At 38.9% G+C, this 24,780-nt stretch overlaps 4 protein-coding genes and 1 pseudogene across 4 annotated transcripts; 4 read left to right on the forward strand and 1 right to left on the reverse strand.

Annotated features, from left to right (window-relative positions):
* Positions 1-1,356: 1,356 nt before the first annotated feature.
* LOC110227843 lies at positions 1,357-1,970 on the reverse strand (annotated as a pseudogene).
* A 9,992-nt stretch (positions 1,971-11,962) lies between these two features.
* On the forward strand, positions 11,963-14,073 carry LOC110227261. The gene is made up of 3 exons (XM_021020894.1): positions 11,963-12,188; positions 12,259-12,366; positions 12,455-14,073. The coding sequence occupies exons 1-3, from the start codon at positions 12,165-12,167 to the stop codon at positions 12,755-12,757; spliced, it is 435 nt and encodes a 144-aa protein (XP_020876553.1). The 5' UTR covers positions 11,963-12,164; the 3' UTR covers positions 12,758-14,073.
* Positions 14,074-15,926: 1,853 nt separating this feature from the next.
* On the forward strand, positions 15,927-17,546 carry LOC9310048 (probable receptor-like protein kinase At5g20050). The gene has a single exon (XM_002871872.2). It carries the CDS (start codon positions 16,056-16,058, stop codon positions 17,412-17,414), a length of 1,359 nt encoding a protein of 452 aa, XP_002871918.1. The 5' UTR covers positions 15,927-16,055; the 3' UTR covers positions 17,415-17,546.
* A 374-nt stretch (positions 17,547-17,920) lies between these two features.
* On the forward strand, positions 17,921-21,834 carry LOC9307988 (acyl-protein thioesterase 2). Its single transcript, XM_002871873.2, has 9 exons — positions 17,921-18,022; positions 18,503-18,557; positions 18,650-18,761; positions 19,047-19,083; positions 19,192-19,261; positions 19,904-20,008; positions 20,940-21,090; positions 21,173-21,252; positions 21,512-21,834. Exons 2-9 carry the CDS (start codon positions 18,527-18,529, stop codon positions 21,682-21,684), a joined length of 759 nt encoding a protein of 252 aa, XP_002871919.1. The 5' UTR covers positions 17,921-18,022; positions 18,503-18,526; the 3' UTR covers positions 21,685-21,834.
* Positions 21,835-22,124: 290 nt separating this feature from the next.
* LOC9307989 (nudix hydrolase 19, chloroplastic) lies at positions 22,125-24,757 on the forward strand. Its single transcript, XM_021023157.1, has 6 exons — positions 22,125-22,785; positions 22,999-23,139; positions 23,229-23,333; positions 23,489-23,588; positions 24,092-24,184; positions 24,289-24,757. The coding sequence occupies exons 1-6, from the start codon at positions 22,192-22,194 to the stop codon at positions 24,570-24,572; spliced, it is 1,317 nt and encodes a 438-aa protein (XP_020878816.1). The 5' UTR covers positions 22,125-22,191; the 3' UTR covers positions 24,573-24,757.
* Positions 24,758-24,780: the final 23 nt, after the last annotated feature.

The raw sequence follows: 24,780 nt of genomic DNA on the forward strand, positions 1-24,780 counted from the left end.
AAAGAATAAGTGGCAGGCCAGGAAAATGAAAATCGTTAGCGCGAAATTTTGTCTATCAAAGGATGCGTTATATAGACGAGGTGTCAGTGACCCTTACCTATTATGCATTTTTGGGCCCGAAGTCGAAATCGTCATGAGCGAAGTGCATGAAGGATTATATGGGAGTCATTCATCAGGAAGAGCTATGGCTTTTAAAGTTAAAAGAATGGGATACTATTGGCCACTATGATCACGGATTGTGTTAAATTTGCCCAAAAATGTAAGTGCTGCCAACTCCATGCACCATTGATCCATCAACCTTCGGAGTTATTCTCTTCCATCTCCGCCTTGTACCCGTTTATGAGGTGGTCAATGGACATCATTGGACCATTGCACAGATCAACTCGAGGTGTACAATACCTTTTGGTCTTGACGGACTACTTTTCGAAATGGATTGAAGCTGAGGCATATGTTGGCATCAAGGATTCGGCGGTAAAGACTTTCATTTGGAAGAATATTATATGTCGACATGGAGTTCCGTATGAAATAGTCACCGATAACGGGCCACAATTCATTTCACAAGAGTTTGATGCCTTTTGTGCGGACTGGGGAATCAAAGTCAGTTACTCTACACCACGATATCCGCAAGGAAACGGTCAAGCTGAAGCCGCGAGCAAGACGATATTGAGCAATCTCAAGAAACGATTGAATCATCTAAAGGGAGGATGGTACGAAGAACTCCAACCCGTCCTATGGGCCTATCGTACAACCCCTAGGCGACCTACCGGAGAAACTCCATTCTCTTTGGTTTATGGCATGGAGGCAGTAGTACCAGCTGAACTCAACGTGCCCGGACTTCGCCGAACAGAAGCACCATTAAATGAGGAAGAAAATTCAGCAATGCTTAATGATTCACTAGATACCATAAATGAAAGGCGTGATCAAGCTTTGATTCGGATTCAGAATTACCAGCAGGCAGCAGCCCGATATTACAATTCTAAAGATTATGTGTTAAGGCGTGTCTTTGACAACAAAAAAGAAGAAGGTGCCGGTAAACTCGGTATTAATTGGGAAGGACCTTACATTATTACCGAAGTGGTTCGGAACGGTATTTATAGATTGAAAGACTTAGAAGACAGGCCAGTCAAGCGACCTTGATATGTGATCAACCTAAAGAAGTTTTATGTTTAAAGCTACATGCATTTTTTATGTACATGAACTACGGTGTGGCTTGATCCCGAAATGGGTACGTAGGCAGCTCTGAAACGAGTTCAGCTATTAATAAAAATTTGTTTTATTTCTGTATTAAAGTAAAGGTTCGGCTATGCAAACATACAAGAGATTGGAAGCAAAACATTTATTCAAACAAACAAGACAAAGTGTCGATCTTCGCACACTTCGAGTTAGGAAAACCCTCCCGGAGAGCAGAATACTTGAACTCCTTGACCAGCAAGATCAAGAACTGGCATCATACAATCCGGGATACGAGCAAATTCGGAGATTCCGAGCTCAATCCACTCTCCGGGGTGAGAACTAAGGATGTGAAGATCCCTTGATATCGCAGTGACCCTGCGCTGCATTCGATGAATCTTCTTCCGAAGTTTTTTTCTTTTCCAGCGATAGCTTCCTGTGTTGAATTGCGAGCGCTTTGATAAAGGCCATCGCAATCTCCCGATCTATCTGGAAGGTTCTTGATCAAAGCGCATGGAGCTCGGATCTGAGATCTGAAAAAGCCGCGAAATGGAGAAGATCGTCTACTTGGAACATCTGGAACATCTTCGTCCATCATTCCGATCCTAGAGAAGTCCGGCATAGACTCCGAACATCGAAGGTTAAAATCCATATCTGCAGAAGTGAGAAGAATAGTGAGAAATAAAGGGAAGTTGAAGCTGTAATTTATAGGGACTTCATGTCCCTAGCAAGCAGCAGATTCAGCCCGGAAATGGAGTGATTCGCGGCGAGATTTATGCCCTTAAACCAATCCTGCATTAAAAGACACATCTCCGAGAATATTTGAAGAGAAAGGAAAGTTGCAAATGTTTCCATAAATAAAAAAGGGTCGAAGCCCATTATGAGTTCAAAGTGAGTGGAAAGGTTAGAGAACATTTATGGAAGAGGCTCAGGAACAGGCTCCTTCATCGCCGTTTTAGTTTTCGAAGTGGACGCCTTGTTCTTGGCGTCCACCTCGGAACAATCCCGAATGCGTTTCCGACTGGTGCTGGCCTCCTCTTCGTCTTCTTCCTCGCTATCAGATGGAACGGTATGGACCGGAGCATTCACAGGACCCGGAACTCCTCTAGCACGGAGATACATCCGAAGCATCTTCGGGATCTCAGCAATAGAATCGAAGTTCCGCCATTCCCATTGAAAGGGGTCACTTTCCAAAGCCCGTATCTTCCTCTCCACCCGAGCAATGCGAGCCCCGAGTGTTTGCCTTTTGAGGCCTAGCCGCTGCCTCTCGTCACACAAGCGACGGTGTTTGTCGGCAACCTAGCATAAAGATGAATGAATAAGATGAAACAAAAAGCTTTTAATCAAAGACGACAGATATTAACCTTTTCAATAAAGTCGCAAGCCTCTTTCTTCTCCTTTGAATGAAAGTGAAAGACGGCGTGAGGGAAAAGAACGCCGGCCGGTTCAAAGCCGTCGCCGGACAAGAATAGTGGGCTGTCAGGATCAATGGGGGCTACTTTTTCGTTTTCCATTCTCGTAATATTTCTCAAGTAAGATTCTAAAATTGTATTTGAAGAAAGCTTAGAGGTAGGTAAGCCTTTATTTATAATGGTTTAGGGTTTATCTTGGAACCATAAATCCAATAATGATAGTGTGCCCGAGTGGTTTAAACCATTTTTGGAAAATCGAGAAAAGGCAGTTATTGCATTAAAGACGAGCCGTTTTCCTACTTTTAAGAAATAAGAAGGGAAAGAGCAACCGTCACATTAACTACAAAAGTTTCTAAGGCCCAAGCCCAATAAATTTACCGAGTTTACTAAACCCGAAGTGGGGAACTCACTTTAAGCCGAGCTCAGTTCTCACATTCTTAAGAGAAAGGTCTGATCAGCCTAAAAATCTCAAAAGCATAACCACAAGGCCACAAAGGGTTAAAAGCGGACTTTGCAAACCCGCACATAATTTTAACCGAACCCCCTTGGGGTCAAAACCTAGAAAGGTTTAAAAGCCTCCTCAGGCAAATATCTTGTTCAAAAGAAATAATATAGCCTCCTTAGGCAAAGACAAGTTCGAAATTAAGTTTTAAAATAAATGGGACAATTCCCAATTCAAAGTGGACGCAGCCACTACGGAGTGATATCCACCTCGGACTCCGGCTCAGCAACCGAAGTTTCATTCACCTCCTTGACTGGTGCTTGGTCAGATGGAGATCTTGGTCCGCCCTCTACATTACAACCATCCTCCGGAGTGACCTCCGGTGCAGCAGGAACTTCGGGTGGGACGACATCTTCCGTCTCACTTGAGCCTGGGAAGGGCAGTCCTAGTCAATTTTAAAAACATAAGGTGAGGAAAAGGTAGTAAGAGTCAGGAGCCAAGCGTTACCTGCCCAGTCTAGACCCGATTCACTTATAGGAGGCGATTCAGTGAAGAATTCCTCGAAGTCCTGCGGGTTGAAGGTCGAAGTAGGAAGAGCTGCCAAGCGACTCCGCTTTTCAGAAAGATTAGCCAATAGTTCGGTCCTCTCTTGTACCTCAGAGAAATCTGTTTCATGGATTTGATCCAACAAAATCAGATTGCTCTCATGCTCCTTGATGTCTGACTCCAGATCTGACCTAGCTTTCTCGGTTTGAATGAAGCGGATGGCTCCTTGGATCAACTCCATCCCGCGTCCCTTAACCTCCTTTCTGGCTTTCGATACCGACCTCGCCAACTCAGAATCACGCAATTTGGCGATCGCCTTATACTTCGCATTAAGCTCAATAAGTTGGTTGTTCAGGGTATCAGCGGTTGATTCGGATTCGTGAAGCCTACCCTGAACACCAGAAAGCTCATCCTGGAGTTTGAAATTCTGGTCGTACTGGTCTTGCAGCTCCCCTTTTATCTTCACCAGCTCGGATGTTAGATTGTCGACCTTGTCCTCCAGATCGTGCTTGGAGCCGGTAGAAGAGCTTAGTTCGGCCTCAAGAGCAGAAAGTTTTTTTTTCCACGCGTCAATCTCCTTTTCCCGACCAAGGACCAGCCCCTCATAATGTTCAATCATGTCATTAAGTTCACCGTTAGCCTGCCATTATGCATGAAATCGGGATGGTGAGTCATTTCGATGAACGGCAGCATAATCAGAAAAATAAAGCGGAACTAACCCGGGATGAATGATGAGCATGAAGCAAATAGCGTTCACGAATCGCAGGGCGCCACTTGTCAAAGTCTGGCAAGATCGAACCCGATCGGGTCTTGAAGCATCGGAAAACGCTGCCTTCCTTCTCCATAGCTGCGAAGGAAGAAGAGTTGTAAAAATCGGAATCTGAATAGAGACAAAAACTTTTAAGACTGTGTAAACCACCAAACCTGAAAGCGATTTGACTTGAGGGATAGGAGCAGGCTTTAACCTCGAGGAAGCATCTCGAGATTCAGAATCTCCCTTTTTTGGAGATGCGCTCCGGGCAGTCTTTTCACTGTCGGGCTGGGAAGAGGAAGACATATCAACCGGTCGTGGAGGACCCATTGGTTCAGTAGAAGGGAATGATCGAGGTGAACAGTTAGTCCGGGCCCTTGACTTTTCCCTTCGCGGGGAAGAATCACTACGAGAGGACTTGTCTCTCTTACGGCGAACCAAGTTCTTAAGTGGTTCGTTGCTAAAATCATCTCGGGGAGGACGAGGTGAATCACGGCGAGGAGATCGGTCCCTCCGAGGAGAACGTGAGTCACGACGATCGCGACGAGGAGTTAATCTGAAAGAAGCAACGGATCTAGCTCCTTCGGTGCTGCCATCATCAACCAGCAGGGTCCTACTGTAGTCCTTCTTATCTATAGAAGTTGCGAGAAACTTTTTCTTCTCCTCGCAAGCCTCAGCCATCGGCTTGGAAAGCACCTTTACGCTTGGCCGCAAGGGCCCGAGATGACATCTCCTGAGTTGAGGGAGGAGGCGGAAGTTGGTGAAGTTGACCCGGTGGACTCATCCTGAGTCTGTGGTTAGCTTCTAGGAATCGTTCAAAAGTGAAAGAATTCCAAAGGGTTTCCCCTTCGAGAATTATTTTGAAGAATTCGATGAACTCTTCAGATGGGAGAGTGGAAGCGACGAAAGCTGCGAAATGAAACAACGGTTTCAGTCAATAAAGATAATAAAACAACCGGAAAAGATGTATACGACCTAATTTCTACCAGGTTTCGCGGACCACTTCGATGGGAGTAAATCTGATAGACTTCCAATCGAAGCAGGGGTTTTCTTAATCAGGAACCAAGGGTGATGCCAATTTTCATCCTTGTTTGGAAGATGTGAAATGACGTTCTTGTTAGCATTAGGGTATGCCGAGAAATATCCTGTCTTCTTCGATGAACTTCTCACGCTTAGAAGCTCATTCAACTCGGGGATCCCTATAATGTATCCGGCTTCCGCCGCTACTGTTATAATTCCAAGTATGGTTCGGAGAAGATTGGGGGTTAATTGAGGAAGAGCGATCTCGAGAACCGCCAAGTACCGAACCAGGGCTTCGGGAAGCGGGAAGGTTAATCCGCAACCCTTGAAATAAATCTCGTACACACAGAAGTAACCATCGCGATGGCTTTCTGGGGACTCTGTGGGATCGGCTATCTGCGCCTCCGCCATAATTCCCGGTGGAATTCGGCAGAGCTCCCTCAATCGTTCGAGAGATTGAAGGGTGCATGTGGTTCTGTAGTGCGAACCAGCAATATCATTAGGACGGGTGCACTCGTCATTACTAGAACGCCTTTCATCGAAAGACGGAGACTCGGGTCTATCGGAATCAGAAGTCATTCGGAGGAATGAAAAATTCAAGTTTCGGCAAAGAGAAAATCGGCGAGGAAAGAGAAGAGAGGAGTTTTGATTAAAGCATAAAAGTAGAAAATGATGATGAAAAGAAGTTACCTTACACAAACTAAATGATGGAACCGCCTCGGAAGTTGTGTGGGGAGTGGGAAGGTTTTTTCCCGTTTTAATAGTAATTAATCAATATACGGTCATAATGATGACAGATGTCACTCGGTTAAAAAATGGCTAGTGCCGAAATTAAAGGAGTGATGAGATTTTCGGCGGGAAATCAGAAAGATTCTCGAGCGCAATCTTTGGTCACTTGAGCATTTAAAGTCCTCCGAATTGGAATAGCACTTCGAAGAACTTGGGGGGCTAATTGTTGGTGTCGGATCCCGCACCAGAAGTCCGAGACCAACCAAAGATTGCCACGTAGTCAAGATAATGGCCCATAAAGTATAAAGCCCATTGGACCCGTGAGCCGAAGGAACGGTCGAAGTGGCTATCACCACTTCGAGAATCCGAAGTGACTGCGCTTCGACATGAGTTCGGTGTAGAAGACACGGGTAAGTCGGTTCAAGAACACTTGGGGCAAAAGGCGAGGCCCATGAAGATCAGAATCAACTCAAATTCAAACGTTAAGCATTAAAGTCAAAGATCAAAACGGACGCATTTAAGAGAGAATAATTGTATTTAATTAGCCATTTAAATGTCGTTTTTCTATGTATAAATATAGAGGCCAATGACCATGTAAAGGGGACCTTTTCTTCGAAGCAATAAATACTATAGCAATTTTTGTAGCAATTCATAAGCTTTTTACATTCTTATTTTTTGTCCCTCAAGAATAATCTTCCCTATTAACAAAAATACTTGAGTGTGTGAATCCGACATCCACAGCGAAGGCAAAACAAAAAAATAATCTTCGTCTCTCCACGTTTTCAAAGCAAACAGCGAAGGCACTTTCTTTAAAGAGGTAAACGGCGAGCACCGGCGGTTGGGGTAGGAGTAGCGGCTGAAGGAGTGGAGGAAGAGTGGTGCTGAGAGTGACGAGGAGATGAAGGATGGTGGATCTTGATGTTAGGGAGATGAGGATAATCAGATTATGGATTCATGATCTCTTTTTCTTCTTCTTCTCTGCTTGATTCAACAGATTTATAGAAACTTTTTTTTTTTTTCCGATCGAGAGGAAGATGATGACGAAGAAGAAGAGACAGTCGTGTTTTGTCAATTTTAATTAGTCTCTCCATGTTTTCAACACTACTTTATCAAGTGGGCTTATACTTTTGGGCTTTGTTATTTTATTTTTTTCGTCATACTTTTGGGCTTTGTTATTTTTTTTTGTTTTTGTATGTTTTTAATAATATGAAACAAGTGACGTGGCAGAATAGAAGATTATTATTGGCAAATAAAGTTTGGTTGTATTATTTAAAATGTTTTGATTAGAGTTTCTTTTTAATGATGTGTCATAACCAGGAAAGCTGAAAATGCTGATTTGTTAGATTAGGAGAGAATCCAATTGTTGTTATTGTATTAATCCTATTGTTATTTTGAAATTTTTTATTTAATATAACTAAATATAATTTTATAATTTAATGCTTAATTTGTATTTAAATTGTAATTATTTTTACTTCTAGGGATTAGTTTTTTATTTATGTAATTAGACTTTGTAATTATAATTATAGTCTCTATTCCCAACATTAATATCTAATGAAAAGATGATGTTTCAAAAGTAAAATTCTAGTATATTTTTCAGTTAATAATTTATTTTCGTAGCAAATGTTATTTTTTGAATTTTTTATTTAGTGATTTGCTATAATTAAATAAAATTTTTGAACTTAATGGTTTACCTTTATACCACTCGGAACCAACTAAATAACTTTATTTTTAAAAAAAACTATCTTTATTTTCAATGTCAGTTTTCAAAAATGTCACATTTTTAAACCTTATAAAAAATGCTCCAAACAATATGAAATTTACCCAAATACATATGTAACATTATTAAAACATATACAAACTATCTTTATATGTATCTAAAATCTTATAAATACCGTATAAAACCTTTAAAAACCTTTAAAATGTCTTGTAAAACATTAAAAACACCTTATAAAACCTTATAAATATTTGGATCGAGTTTCAAGTAGTAGTTACCATCCATAAATACCTTATAAACCTGATAAAACTTTATAAATTTTTCATATCTAGAAAAGAGCATTTTTGAAAATGGACATCTAAAAAGAGTATTTTTGAAAAATGGCACACCAAAAAAGAGATTTTTAACAATTTCCCTTAAAAAAATATCATTACCATGTGCACTCTAAATATAATAAATTTTATATAATTTAAATCTTATTAATTATTTTATATCTTTTGCAACTTGAAAGAATTAATAATTAGAATTTTCAAAAATCGTATTAGCTAGAGATACTGAATTAATTACCATGTTCAGTTTTGTTCCGTACTTATATTTTGATTAGATATCAATTCTAATGATGTGTTACTCTGAGAATAGCCTAAAAAGTGTTACTCTGAGAATAGCCTAAAAAGCTAATGTATAAACACCATCAATTTTTTTTAATATTATCCTTTTTATAATAAAAATTTTATATTATCACATATTTTACATATTATTTTTACAAAAATATATAAACTATTTAATTATATATATGATATATTTATTTTTATTATATATATGAAGTCTGCGGGGCAATCCACCAATCTCCAGCATAACCTGCTAAACCCCGTTATCCGAGTGGGATTGCTCGCAAAGTCTACTTTTTAACGGATTTAATATTTTGTGTTCATACCCGGACCGGACTGGGCTAAGCCCACGATTTTAGGGCCATTTTGATATTTCTATGAGAGATGATGATGTGAAAAAAAAAAGGTTCTTACACTACAAGAATAATGGGTTTTTATAGCAGTATAACATAACGTTTGTGGGCTAAATGCTATGGTTATGAAACCATTTTATTAAAGATAGCGTTTGTGTATTTTTAAACGCTATAATATATTGTAATATTAAAAACTTTTGTCACGTTTTTTCTAAAACGCTTATTAATAGCAGATCGCTAATTTAAAACGCTATGATATGGTTAGGCGGTAATTAAGAAACCCGCGATACTTAGAAATTTTTTGGCTCCTCAGGTCAAAAGAACAAAAATCCCCAAATTTCTAGACCTAAAATTTCTCCCTCTCGATTTTGGCTCGATTTTGCTCGATTTTCGCCAAATCTTCATCAATCAGACTCGAGCCTCACAAATATCAGTCACATGCCCTAAAATCTTCTCGTCTCCCACACAAATCGATCTCCACTCTGAAAGCTCAATCGTCTCCTAGAGAAATCGCGTATCGTTCTGAAAATCTTCTCGTCTCCAGCTTCAATCTCGTGTCTGTAACCAAATACACGACAATCCAGCTTTCTCTTTCGCTTGTGGTGGTGTCTCAATCGATTTACACAAATCTCGTCTCTGTAACCGAAAACGCTTCAAATCCAGCTTCCTCTTTCGCTTGTTTTCGTGTTCTTGCTCGATTTCTACCAGGTATCTCACTTGTTCTCTATTGTTGTTGTCGCTATCAGATCTCGTCATTCTGTTGTTGTGGCTTAACTGCATGCAATTGTTTTGTTGTTGATTGTGTAAACACCTTTGGTCGGAGTTGTTCCCATGGATAAAGCTTGGGTCTGGTTACCAAGGTAATTTCTGTCCTTCTTCTTCTTTGATTTTTTTGTGAACAAGCTTGGGTCTGTGATTTCTTTTTTTGATTTATTTGAATTCTTTGATTGCTAACAGGACTAGCCTTGAGTATGAGGAAGGAGCAACTAAGTTTGTGCTTGATGCAACAAGTTGTTTGGGTAATGTATTAGCTATGTTCTGTCCTTGCGTTGATTGCCGGAATGTGGTTCATCAGTCAAATGAGACAGTGTTGGAGCATCTAGTGATTAGAGGGATGGATCTTAAGTACAAGAGAAGCAAATGTTGGAGTAAACACGGGGAGATAAGTGATAAGACAACAGATGTTCATGCGTCTGAAAATGAGGCTTATGACTTGTTTAGGACAGCTTTTATGGAAAGCGAGGGCAAGCAATCATCTCAGCAGAATAATGTAGAAGAGTCTGAAACAGTAGAGAGTAAAGAAGAAGGGGAGTTTAGGAAGAAGTTAGAGGATGCAGAAACTCCATTGTACTCTACATGTATGAACTACACAAAGGTTTCTGCAATCATGGGACTGTACAGGATAAAGGTCAAGAGTGGTATGTCAGAGAACTTTTTTGATCAGCTTCTGACACTAGTGCATGACATGCTACCTGGAGACAATGTGCTGCCTAAGTCTACAGATGAGATGAAGAAGTTTCTGAAGATTTTTGGTTTTGGTTATGATTCTATTCATGCTTGCAGAAATGATTGTATCCTTTATCGGAATCAATATGAGGAGTTGGTGAGCTGCCCAAGATGTAGTGAATCAAGATGGGAAAAGGACAAGCATACAGGTGAGGAGAAGAAAGGTATTCCAGCAAAGGTGCTAAGGTATTTTCCGATAAAAGACAGATTTAGGAGGATGTTTAGATCAAAAAGGTTGGCTGAGGACTTGCGTTGGCACTCCACTAATGCTAGTCAAGATGGTACAATGCGGCATCCAGTAGACTCTTTGACATGGGTTCAAGTAAATGATAAATGGCCAGAGTTTGCAGCAGAGGCAAGAAACCTTAGACTAGGTCTTTCTACTGATGGGATGAATCCTTTCTCCATCCAAAACACCAAGTACAGCACATGGCCAGTGCTGCTAGTCAATTACAATATGGCTCCAACGGAGTGTATGAAAGCTGAGAACATAATGTTGACAATGTTGATACCTGGACCAACCGCACCAAGCAACAACATTGATGTATATCTACAACCTCTGATAGATGACCTAAAAGACTTGTGGAATGAAGGTATGGTAGTTTATGACTCATTTAAGAAGGAGAGTTTCACTCTAAGAGCTATGCTTCTATGGAGTATTACTGACTATCCAGCATTAGGTACATTAGCAGGATGTAAGGTGAAGGGGAAGCAAGCTTGTAATGTTTGTGGGAAGGATACACCTCACAGATGGTTAAAGTTCAGTCGCAAGCATGTTTATATGAGAAACAGAAGGCGTTTGAGGCCTGATCATCCTTACAGGCGTAGGAAAGTGTGGTTTGACAATACAGTTGAGCTTGGTACTGCTAATAGGATTCAAAGTGGAGCAGAAATCTATGAGTGCCTTAGAGATTTTAGGAATGAATTTGGTAGACCTTTAGAAAAGAAAGGCAAGAGAAAGAGGATGGAAGCAGATGATGATGATGATGATGTGATTGCAGCTCAAGAGTATGAAGAAGATGATGATCAATGGCGGTGGAAAAAAATGTCAATCTTCTTTCAGTTGGCTTACTGGAAGGTTAGAATAATTATTACTATCATCAGTTTTAATTTAAACTAATCTTTATTATCTGTTATTGAGTGTCTAACAATAACTTGTAATAATTTTTGCAGGATTTGCCTGTAAGGCATAATATTGATGTAATGCACGTGGAAAAAAATGTTTCTGATGCACTACTATCAATTCTGATGCATAATGGAAAATCCAAGGATGGTTTAAAAGCAAGACAAGACTTAGAGGACATTGGTATTCGTAGCAACTTACACACACAGAAGCGTGGGAAGAGAACTTACTTGCCTCCAGCTGCGTATTGGCTTTCTAAGGAGGAAAAAAGAAAATTCTGCAGAAGATTATCCAAATTCAGAGGACCAGATGGATATTGTGCCAACATATCCAATTGTGTGTCAGTAGATCCTCCCAACATTGGTAGTATGAAGTCACATGACCACCATGTTATGCTGCAAAATTTGTTTCCTGTGGCATTGAGAGGTTTGCTGCCTAGAGGACCTCGTATTGCAGTGAATCGTATCTGCAATTTCTTCAATAGATTGTGCCAACGTGTAATTGATCCAGAGAAGCTTGTTACATTAGAATCAGAAGTTATAGAAACAATGTGCCAGTTGGAGAGATACTTTCCAGAAACTGAAGCCTAGCAACATCCAATGTACATCAGCCTGGAACAGTTGGGTTAAGAACAAATGCACAGCAGCTTTTAAGGTTATTGTTTACACTCCTTTGATTAATTTCCTTAAAATAGTTATACTCATCTGACTCTTTTTGTCTATAGGAACGAAGTGAGAAATACAGGCAACTGAGGAAGGGTCAAATTCCTCATACTACAAGCCGCAAAGGAATGACTCGCTTAGCTGATGAGATGGTATATATTTTGTTTTGCATTGGGTACTTTTATTAGTAATTTACTCATGTATATGTGCATGAACTTGTAGAAAAAAAACAGTTCTGATCCTAGAAAAGTTACTAGAAGTAAGGTGTGGATAGCAGGACATACACATTCTGATGGGAGACCTGTGAGGGAAGAGTTTGCAGAAACTATTGTAAGTAGCACTTAAAATCTTTTTCAATTGTTATTCAGGTTACTTTAAAGATTGTTTCTACATATTGTGATATAAAATTTGATGTCAGGAAATGATCAAGACCATTGATAGTGAAATGGACTCCACCACATCCACGGATAATGTTAGGGAAGATGCTGTGAGTCAGGTACTAGGAAAAGACAGACCAGGAAGAGTTAGGGGGATGGGCAGAGGCGCAACTGTTACTAAGTTAGCATTCTTACAAGCAAGAGACTCTCATGTCAAGAAGCTTGAAGCTTCTCAAGCAGAATTGCAAAGTAAGCTTGAAAATTTGCAGAATGTGGTTAGTAACTTAGCTAGTAAAAAGGTAAACCTTTTGGCACTCATTGTTTCACAATGCCAACTTATATAAGTTTTGGTTAATTATGTGTTTTTTTGGTCATTGCAGAGACAGACTGATGATGTTTCCATGTCTGACTTAAGCAATGTTAGCAAAGGAGGAGTTAGGTGCCAGCTTCTTGATTGGTGTTCAAATGTTGACGTGGTTGTTGGTGAAGGAGAATTCTGCTCCAGTGAACACACATACAAGATTGGTAGAATACCATTGGGTCGCAATGCAGCTGCTGTACTTGTGAAGTCCACAACAGTTATACATGCATCTGTCTGGAGACCTACTCCAACCATTTTCACACTTGGTGAAGCTGTTGGACATAAAATTGCATGGCCACTTGACAAGATTATATTGGATGAGGATATTAACTTGTCCCAACCTACTAAGAGTGTGGAATCAGAGCAGGTAAATTACAACTACTATTGAGTTCCTCTTAAATTCATATTGGTTAGATTACTAATATAGATATATGCTTGTATGATACATTAGCCAACAGATGAAACACTAGGAAGAATTAAAATCTTTCAATATTGGAGTGGAGATGATGAAATGATTGCTGAGGGTATGTTGTTGTCAACTGACCATAATGAATTGGTGGATGGTAGACCTCTGGGACATGGTGCTGCAGTTGTTAAGGTCCTGGAGGTGGTTAAACCTGATGCTTATCTGTGGAGACCAAATCCTCCAATCTCATTGATGAGTGATGCACTAAATGAGACCATCGCATGGCCTATTGATAGAATACAACTCCTTGAGATACCTGCAAATGATGAATCAACCAGAAAATCACCTCAAGTAAGTTTCTCTGCAACTAGTTTTTAATTTAAATGGTATGAATACTTAAACTTGGATATCTTAGGGTAGTCACATGTTGTATTGGATTGTGTTGATGTTGCTGTGATGTTAGTCTGATGTAATTCTTTTTATAATGTTTGATTTTAGAGTGCAACTACTCCCAGTGCTACTACTCCCAGCACTGCTAGTAGCAAAGGTGCTAAGCAGAAGTGTTTTCTATTAGATATTGATAACACTGGGCAGAGAGTTGCAATAGGTCGGGTGTCTTCAACTGATCCAGCAGATAAGGTCCATCACGTCCCTTTAGGTGCCAACGCTAGCAAGGTCTGGGTAGAGGTTTCCAAGGTTGAGGGTGCACGAGTGTGGAGAGCAAATTCTGAAGTTAAATTCATTGCTGATGCAGTAGGAACCACTGTGGCTTGGCCTAATGACAAGATTATATTCATGTGATTTGAGTTTTAGTACTTTTGAACTAAGTTTCTAAAAATGTAAAACTTATGTTTGACTCTTTTGGAACAAATAATTAATGAAGTATTTGATAATATAAACCCAGATTTTAATATTTTTATATCGATTCAAATTATATAAAACAGAAATATAGATAAATTAATATAATGCTATAATAAATTAATAATTAACATAACATTGCCTAAAACGTTGTTAATAATATTATTAATAACAACATAACTACGCTATTATATAATATTTAATTGCATTTACTAAAGCGCTATTGTATAGAACAATAAAATAGCATTACGAAAAAGCGCTATCTAAAGTGTCTGACCTATTATGACGGGCGCAGAAATAGCGCTTGTCAAAACGCTATAGTATCGTTAGATAGCGTTTTTCGGGTGCTACGAAAAGCCATTTTTCTTGTAGTGTTATTGGATATTAAAAATGAGTTGTATTATTTAGAATGTTTTCTTTGGTTATTCATTTTAAATGAGGTGTCAACTCCACAAAGCTTAAAAAAGCTGAGGTGTCAACCTCTGGAGAGTTTCAAGGGTTTTTATTGTATTGATTCATGGCCTTAGTTCACCAGAACAAGATTATGTAGTCCATTCTCCGTTACATATGTTGTGCTTTATGAATACAAGTTGTATCGATGAATGTACAGAACTAAAGAGTACTATCACAGTCTCTCTTGAATTTTGTCCGGCCTGCGTCAATTAATGTGTGATTTGATTTGTCTACTTTTGTACAAATTTTATAATATGATCGTGCACTTACTCCAACCAACTCTTGGTTAATCTGCCACAAAAGTTACATCAAAATTACGTATTTCATAGTTTCTTACGAGCGAGTTGTATAAATACGTACCTTGCATGCATACCCAATATTGCTAATACTCCTTACTGAGAATTTAGAATAGTCATTCTATAGAATCTTTTCTATCTCTTGCCTTTTGATTATTCACTTGATAGTTGATAATGTAATCCCTACTTGGCTACAGCCTCTGGTTGAGAGTGGTGTGCGTACGGGGTAAAGTACTTGATCTTTCTATTTGGGGAAAAAAAAAGCTGCTTGAAAAAAATACTTGCAAAAATCAATACAGTACACGGAGCAACTTTTTTTGACTAATCGTGCTCTACTCAATCTTGATATGGCTGGCTATTCCTTGCTTGTGGTTAAAGCTTTTTCTGTCACAAATTTTAAATTTGAAGAAGTCAAAATTGGATATTATGAGAAAAAAAAATGATAATGAAGCGTAGAGTCGGCCAACCAATAGGAAGGGGTCTCGTAGGGCTAATATCAGTTGACCAGAAAAAAAGAAGCCAAAAGGTTTTTAACTAACCACAGCAAGTACCGTTGACCAAGACAAAAACGCACAATCAGACAGTAACAGTAACAAATACTTAATTTTGTCGAAATTATACACTATTTTTTTTTTACCAACGAAAAAAAAATCAATATACTTTTTTTTTTAACTCGAAGTCTCGAATTGAGTTGTTCAGTTCCACAAAATCCAGTTATATTCGTTACATAATCAATCTGCATGCTGGCTTAATTGATTCGTAGTGTTAACCCATTATTCATATTAACCCATTATTAATTATTGTCAACCTAAAAACCCCATTATTAATCCAGTTAAACCGACATGCTAAACCCAACGTGGCAAATTTTCCTAAAGATTCGAATTTTTTTTCAACACACACCCGATGCACAACTTGGCACAACTTGCAGATGCTAATTAATGGCTCTTTTTCAGATAATTTATGACAAACCTAACTTATATCAATGTAAATTTTCCACGACTCTACATATGTATAAATAATTAATTTCGTTGGAAAAATTAATTAAGTTATGACTAAATTACACGACCATGAACTCATCCAAAACTATGTCAGATTTTAAATATACCTTTTTACTTTTAATATTATTCAACGAAAAAACAGAAAACGATAAAATACAAATCCCTGTATTTTTTGGTCTAGTTTGAAATATTTCGTCTTTGTTCTGGTCACGAGAGTGTTCATCAGAAGGAAAAAAAAAATGATGTCAGAGAAGCTCTAAAAGCCCTCTAATGGAGGACAAGAAAGCAAACATAATCGCTACTATATTAATCATAGCCCTTGTCGTGGTGATAATCGCCGCCCGAGTTTCTCTAAAACTCTCCAAAACATTCTATCTCATCGCCGGCGTCGACATTTCATTGATCCTCGCCGTGATCTGTTTCCTCATAATCCGTAGCCGTTACAACAAAGAAAGAAAGCTCTTGGTATCAAGATTCGTCTCCGAAGGTAGAGAGCTCCGAATCGAGTACAGTTTCTTGAGAAAAGTCGCAGGAGTTCCAACGAAATTCAAGCTCGAAGATCTTGAAGAAGCCACCGATGGATTCAGATCTTTGATCGGAAAAGGCGGTTCCGGTTCGGTGTTTAAAGGAGTTTTAAAAGACGGAAGTCAAGTAGCTGTGAAAAGAATCGAAGGAGAAGAGAAAGGAGAAAGAGAGTTCAGATCCGAAGTAGCTGCCATAGCTTCTGTTCAGCACAAGAATCTAGTTCGTCTTTACGGTTATTCGTCTGCGGTTTCCGCGAATCGTCCGAGATTCCTCGTTTACGATTATATCGTAAACTCGTCTCTTGATATCTGGATTTTTCCGGATAGAGGAAACAGAAGAAGATCCGGAGGAGGATGCTTGTCTTGGGAACAAAGGTACCAAGTTGCTATTGATGTAGCTAAAGCTCTTGCTTATCTTCATCATGATTGTCGATCTAAGATCTTGCATCTTGATGTCAAACCTGAAAACATTCTACTAGACGAGAATTTCCGAGCGGTGGTAACCGATTTCGGACTCTCTAAGCTGATTGCTAGAGATGAGAGCAGAGTTCTAACGGATATCCGTGGGACTCGGGGGTATTTAGCCCCCGAGTGGCTTCTTGAACACGGTATTTCGGAGAAATCCGATGTTTACAGCTTCGGGATTGTGTTACTAGAGATGATCGGAGGACGGAGAAGCATTTCAAGGGTAGAGGTTAAGGAAACAAAAAAGAAGAAGTTAGAGTATTTCCCAAGGATTGTGAACCAAAAGATGAGAGAAAGAAAAATAATGGAGATTGTAGATCAAAGGCTGATAGAAGCCAATGAGGTAAATGAAGAGGAAGTGATGAAATTGGTGTGTGTGGCTTTGTGGTGTATACAAGAGAAATCTAAGAATAGGCCTGATATGACTATGGTAATTGAAATGATTGAAGGGAGAGTTCCCGTGAAGGAGCCACCGGATTCAGATGTTGTTGTGGTCGATCTTTTGGCTGCGGATGATGATGATGCAAGTACCGGTGTTCGACGGGTAAAAAATATCCCGAAATTGCAAATCCATAGGGAGAGGAATTTTCGTTTATCATCCATTTGCTCTAGTATCATATCTCCCATATCTCCACGCTAGATTTTTGTTTTGTTTCAATCTAAAACTGAGTATGTTTGGTGTGTTACTATTAATCATTTGATATGTAATAAACACAATTTATAACGAACAAAGTGTAGGTTGTTGATAAGCTAAATTAGTTTTTAGTTGCAAGTTTACTCATTAATATAAGTCTATGAAACTCAACATGATATTAGTGCCAGAACACATGTCGGTCAAATTTAAATCAAAATTGATATGATCCATTATTTCGAGATGAATGACTAGAAGAACCATCAGCTCGAGGAGACGCATGCTGAATCTCAAATTAATCAATAGTGAGGATATAAAGATCAATCAAGTTATGTGACCAATTGGTTATGAATAGAAGAAAGTCAATGAATCATAAACCGAATTTGGTTCAAAGTAAACCGAATCTCCCACTCATGTTATTGAAGAAGAGAAACTGATGAAAACAAAAGGTTTGGGGACAAAAGTGAAAAGAACAAAACATTGAAGGACGTTAAGGCAAACATAAAAGTGCAATCCACATCAGAGTTTTATGGATTGCCTGCTGCTAAAAAGCTCGGTTTCTTTTTGCTTCCTTAGACTTCTCCGTCGATTTAACCCTCGCCGAGATACTGTCTCAGGTGATATATTTATTCTATGCGATTTTTTTAGCATCTGCTCTGTAATGTATTATTCTGGTTTCGTTTTGCAATTTCGTCGTCAAAGACAAAACGCAATTTTCGTATCTGGGGTTTCCGTGAATCCTTGGAACTTTTGTCGATCGATCGAGCAATTTGTGCCTTTTTCCTGCACAATGTCTGAACGGACTAAAGATTTTAATGATATTTCTCTTTTAGAGCTTTGTTGTTGTTTTTGGATTTCGTCTGTGAATTTCTTGACGTTATCCGTCTGATGAATATAATGGTTGGAATTGGGAACAAGGGATGTTGTCTTTACTTCTTAATCTTTTCTCACTTTGAAGTTCTAAAGGTTTCTTTCTCTTTGATTTTAGGTTTGAACTTTGAACAATGTGGTATTTGTTTTCTCTTATGTCCATGGATTCATCATTCATGATTTAATTAATGTTGTGTGTAATAATTGATGTATTCCTTTTCTTGCAGGGTCATTCTTTTTTCTCCTCCAGTATGAGTATCTCCGGTGCTGCAGTTGGTTCAGGTTAGTATATTGAATTCTTCTTTTCTGCTACATATTGTTTCGGTTTTGAGCGAGTTCAAATGGAGAATCTTAAATAAAACTCTGACTTGCAGGCAGAAATTTAAGAAGAGCGGTAGAGTTTGGGAAAACTCATGTGGTTAGGCCTAAAGGGAAACATCAAGCAACTATTGTCTGGCTACATGGGCTTGGGGACAATGGCTCGAGGTCATTCTTTTTCTGTCTGAAGTTTGTTTTCATTTTGGAAAATCAGCTACCACTGTAGTTTTTATTGTACATGGCTTCCATATTACGGTTTGCATTCTAGATCCGGGGATTTTTGGAATTGTGGAAATTGTAAATAAGCTGTAGACTACTTACTATCAGTAATGAATGCAACTTATTTTAGCATTCAAATCTTACATCGTTCATCGTCTTGATTGTACAAACTTAACTTGATACACAATTAGTATAAAAAGTTGGTACCTTAAGTCTTTTGTTTCCTGACTGCAGCTGGTCCCAGCTTTTGGAGACCCTTCCCCTTCCAAATGTGAGTTATCAGCTTTAAGTGATATCCAGTAGCTGCCTTGATTATTTTAAACCTGCTCAGTTAATTTACCTTTATGGATACTAACCCATCTTTGTATTTGAAATGTAGATCAAATGGATATGCCCGACTGCTCCTTCTCAGCCAATAAGTTTGTTTGGTGGTTTTCCCTCCACAGCTTGTAAGTATATTTTGCTTCATAACATTCATTTTTCATTCTCGTTAGTGGAATCTATTCCTAATGTAAATAGACAGGTAGGTTAAAGAGAATACGATTCAATTTAATCATGTTCATACAAGAGAATGTGCCATGGGCCAGTTAAACAACAATTATGGTTTTTGATATTCGTGAACTAGTAAACAAAGTAGTCAACCAAGTGGTACGGGATAAGCTCACAATTATAGATCAAATTCTTTAAACGTCTGTAGTAGGAAGCTCATCTTAGCTTTTGGTTTAGAGTAGTAGTCAGTAGACAACACATCATTGGTTCGGCTGCACTTCACTAGACCAAAGGAACATTATACTGTTCTTTCTAAATATTGGGAATTTCTACGCCAAAATTAATCTTCTGCTATGCTACATAAGGGACAAGTTTTTACAGGATCTTACTTTTTCAGTCAACAATATAATTTACCTTTAACCGAAAAATGTACTTTACTTCTCTCTTTGGAGGCAATACATATCTGGTACAACAGATAGAGCATTCTTTACCTTTCTTTATAGACACTCTCATCAGACTTGTGCACGAATGTCAATGACTATGAGTAGTGAAGTATTTTGTGTGAGAAAAGATTTGATGAGATGCTACTTTAATTTTTATAGGGTTTGATGTTGTGGACATCAATGAAGATGGACCTGATGATATGGAAGGATTGGATGTGGCTGCTGCACATGTTGCAAATCTGTTGTCGAATGAGCCTGCTGACAGTAAGTTTTCCTTCCAAACTTGAATATTCATTCCATCTGATCAGTGATCACTGAAATAGTAAGAAGACTGAGTAAACATGACGATTATAATTTCTGCAAGTTGATGTACGGTACACTATTGCAGCTTGATAGTAAAGTTTCAAATCTAGGGGGAAACATCTCTTTGAAATTGAAGGAGTAGATATCCTCAATTGAAAGGAGGTTATATAGCGAGTATGCCGAGCAGAGTTAGAAAGATTCAAGATATAAAAGGAGACAGATTAAGGGAGTAGAGTAGAGTTAGAAAGATTCAAGATATAAAAGGAGACAGATTAAGGGAGTAGAACTAGAGAGAGAAACAATAGGATTTGGAGGTTTTCAAGAGCTAATATCATTCAACTATAAGTATTACACTGGTTTGACATTAAAGCCAAAATATATGACTTCACTACAGAAAGTTACTAGGCAGGACTTCTGGAGTCAAACAGAAATCTGACTTTACTCTAGTTAGTTACTGGTTGACTTAATGGTGATAGGAACTCTTCCCTATTGACAATGTAAGTGTCTTCTGGGAACTAACTGAAACTTTGATGCTATTCTTAGTTTCAGCTTTTGGTCTTTGCAAGACAACTGTTCGTGCTAGAATTTAGATGTTCTGTTCTTTACGTTGATGTCCAAGATATTATACATTCCATAACATTATCTGTTTACTATTCAACTAACTTCATATGATGTAATGCGGACTACATGTCAGCCACTTAAGTTCAGAAGAGAATGGCATCTCTAGAGTTATCCCTTTCGAGTTTTTATCCTTTTCGTATGAATATTTAAGTTAAAATGCTTTTGTTTGGATTTTGGACTGTGGTTTTGCATTCAGAGCCCTCAACTGTGGCTGAAAACCCAAGATTCGGGATTCTGTTTCTAAACTGTGTTTATCTTTCACTGCTCAAAGTTAAATTAGGTGTTGGAGGGTTCAGCATGGGTGCGGCGACATCTCTGTATTCTGCAACTTGTTTTGCTCTCGGTAAATATGGAAATGGCAATCCGTACCCTATCAATTTAAGCACAATCATAGGCTTAAGCGGTTGGCTTCCTTGTGCAAAGTATGTTTACCTCTTCTCGTAACGTTCTCCTAGTTTAAATTGTGATATTGGGGTCACCTTGGTGTGTATATTTTTCTCATAGGACATTGGCTGGCAAACTAGAAGAGGAACAGATCAAGAACCGAGCTGCATCATTGCCCATTATAGTCTGTCATGGAAAAGGTAATTGTACATATTACATTACCCTTAGTTTCTGAACTGTTTCACTTCTCAGTATTTTTAATGGTCATCTTTTTGGTTTTGAACCTTGCTATAGATGCATTTTATATTCTCAAAGAAAAATATTCTTATAGATGCATTTTACTTCTAGTTATTCAAATTGTTCCATAACAGTGATTCAAGTAAAAGAAGGGTTACATTTTAAAGATTTTTATTTTCTTGCTGTTCTCATGTTGATTGATCTACGTAATTTGGTTTGCAGCTGATGATGTGGTACCGTTCAAGTTTGGGGAGAAATCTTCCCAAGCCTTGCTTTCAAATGGGTTTAAGAAGGTGACCTTTAAACCTTACAGTGCACTTGGTCACTACACAATCCCACAGGAGATGGATGAGTTGTGCGCTTGGTTGACATCCACCCTCGGCCTGGAAGGTTGATGCTTTTCGTCTTCGATGATGTAGCTTTCTGATGAACTCTTGAGAGTCTGATTGATTTGGATGTTTCAGAATTTCACAATGTTTGATTGGAATATTTGTGTAAGACAAATTCGTCTAGTAGTAAATCTTCTCCTTTGACACGTCCAAAAACACAGCCAACCCGACCACTGATAGGTGCATCAGTTGTGTTTTTGTTACCCACATCATCTAGTAAAATCCACATCTCCGACTCCGAATCAGCCGTTCGATGTTTTGGATACAGACTTGTTAACAATCAGAGGGTTACAAATATTGATTAATTTAAAAAAGCTTCAGAGTAGGCGCCGACAGACTTGCGCATCAATAAAGTAACCAATTGCAAAGTTTACACGTGTGTGGAGCATAGCTTGACACGTGTGAGGACGAGACTCTTCTGAATCATCGTTGCTCATTTCTCACACTGTGTGGGAGCCCTAACCTAACATCAATCATCATCAAGCGCGAAACAATGGGGAGAAGAAAACAGAGATGCTCGCTCTCTTTCTCTCGTCTTCTTCGTATCAAACTCTCTCTTTCTTCTCCAGATCAGTTACTCTAAGCTTAGCCAGAAGAACAACACTCTCTGCTCTCACAATGTCGATGAACCTAAAGACTCATGCCTTCGCAGGCAATCCCTTGAAGTCCAAAACTCCGAAATCCACCGATCCTTTCTCACCCACCTCTGCTTTCGAATCCCTGAAAACCCTAATTCCAGTGATCCCAAATCACTCCACACCTTCCCCTGATTTTAAAGTCCTTCCCTTTAGCAAAGGCCGTCCACTGGTGTTCTCGAGCGGTGGGGATGCTAATACGACGCCGATTTGGCATCTGGGTTGGGTCAGCTTGGCTGATTGTAAGGTTTTGTTAGCGAGTTGTGGGGTTGATCTGAACGAGGAGTCGCTTGTGTATTTAGGTCCCAAGGAGGAAGAAGATTTGGTGTATTGGGCTGTTGATTTGGCAGAGGATGGTTTCGTTTCTGAATTGGGAGGTAGGAAGTTGTGTTTTGTCGAGCTTCGTACCCTAATGGTAGCTGCTGATTGGGCGGACCAACGTGCCATGGATGAATTGGCTATTGCCGGCAATGTATGTTAGCTTTTTCAGATGCATTTCATTTCAATCATGCTTAAACTTGTGTTTGTTGGGTTTAGTGATGGAATCATTTGGTGTGAGGCAATCAAGTAATGATATGGTTTACGAAAGTTGAGCTTAGGGGCAGCTTCTCACTTTTCTCCCATAAGATTGATCTCAACCAACATACCTTCGTATTGGTGCTGATACCTAACTATATTATGACAGGCCAGGGCATTACTTGAATGGCACATCGCGTCACAATTTTGTGGATCTTGTGGAGGTAAAACTGTTCCAAAGGAAGCAGGAAGGAGAAAACAATGCTCAAACGAAACATGCAGAAAGAGGGTCTATCCTCGTGTTGACCCGGTATATTGGTGCTTCCTACATTTTGTAGATATCCCCTAAGAGTATGGCATTGTGGAACTTCTGGCTGATTGGTCCTCCCTCTATTACAGGTGGTTATAATGTTAGTTATTGATCGAGAAAATGATCGCGCACTTTTAAGCAGGCAATCTAGATATGTACCGAGAATGTGGAGCTGTTTAGCTGGATTTATTGAGGTATGAAAACCTCATTGCTAAGATATCTCAATTCGATATTGAATAATAAATTTCTCATTGTTTTTTTTCATCCAACTCCCCTGGATAGGCCATTCCACTTATTTTACTATTGCATGGAGTTTTGTATGTATAATAGTCTATGATGCTTCTGCTAGCCAGGGGAAAGCTTAGAAGAGGCTGTGAGGCGAGAAACATGGGAAGAGACAGGCATTGAAGTAGGAGAAGTTGTCTATCACAGCTCTCAGCCTTGGCCTGGTAATTGAATAGTTAAGAAATTAGTATGATTTTTAGTTTGGGGTTTTGCTACCTCCCATTTATATTATTCTATCTATGTATGTTAGCTTATGGCCTACAAATTTTGTCTTTAGCTAATGTGCAATGTATGCATTTATGAGTGTTATAAGTCCTTTACCATATACTCCTCATTGAATAGTGCTATTGATGAGCAATTTTGTGATAGAGCATAATAGAAAGGAGTGTTTCGTTATGAGCAAATTTGCATCTCTTAGCAAAGTAGTTCTTTAATGTATAGATTTGAAACTTCGTCAATTTAACCTTATTAATATTATGTCTACCGAAAGCTTTCACATTCTGTTTTCATGCTTTTCCATGTATAGACCTTAGTATACCTCTTCAATGGTTGCCCCTGCTGTAACTTTAGGTAGTTAGGAGCCTTGATTTTGATGCCAAAAGGTCTTTAGAATTTTTTTGAAATGCAAGTTTAACATGAACGAGAATATGGTTTTCTGAAATTGTAGTGGGACCAAGTAGCATGCCATGCCAGTTGATGTTGGGGTTCTTTGCTTTCGCCAAGACGCTTGACATAAACGTAGACAAAGAAGAGTTAGAAGGTATATATAAACTTCCAACAACTCTTTGGACTTGGAGTGCTAGAGTTTTGTTAAAATCCATCACATTCTTAATATGTATTCTTGTTATTGTTGTTGTTGCGCAGATGCTCAATGGCACAGTAGAGAAGAGGTGAAGAAAGCACTGGCGGTTGCAGAATACAGGAAGGCGCAAAGAACAGCGGCTGCAAAGGTAGAGCAGATCTGTAAAGGTGTGGAGAGAAGCCAGAGTCTATCAACTGATTTCAATCTGGAAAGCGGTGAGCTTGCTCCTATGTTTATCCCAGGGCCATTTGCCATCGCGCACCACCTGATCTCAGCATGGGTAGATCAAGCTCCTGGCGATGTTCACGCAAAACAACAAGCCGGTGTCTCTCTCTCAAGTTTGTAGTTAGAAAGATGAGTTTGATGCTTAGAAACCAAACGTTTGCTATGGTTTTGATACATATTTTGAATTGATGAGTCCTTAATTACTCCTTAGTGCTCGAGGTTATTTCTTGCAACGACAATTTATGTCAATAAAAAAATCAAACATTTACCTCAATAAATTTGGGTTTTAATAGATTGTTTCTTTTATGGCTGTGTTCTAAATTAGTTGG

Source organism: Arabidopsis lyrata, assembly GCF_000004255.2.
Source record: "Arabidopsis lyrata subsp. lyrata unplaced genomic scaffold ARALYscaffold_6, whole genome shotgun sequence".
Classification (NCBI taxonomy): Eukaryota; Viridiplantae; Streptophyta; class Magnoliopsida; order Brassicales; family Brassicaceae; genus Arabidopsis; species Arabidopsis lyrata.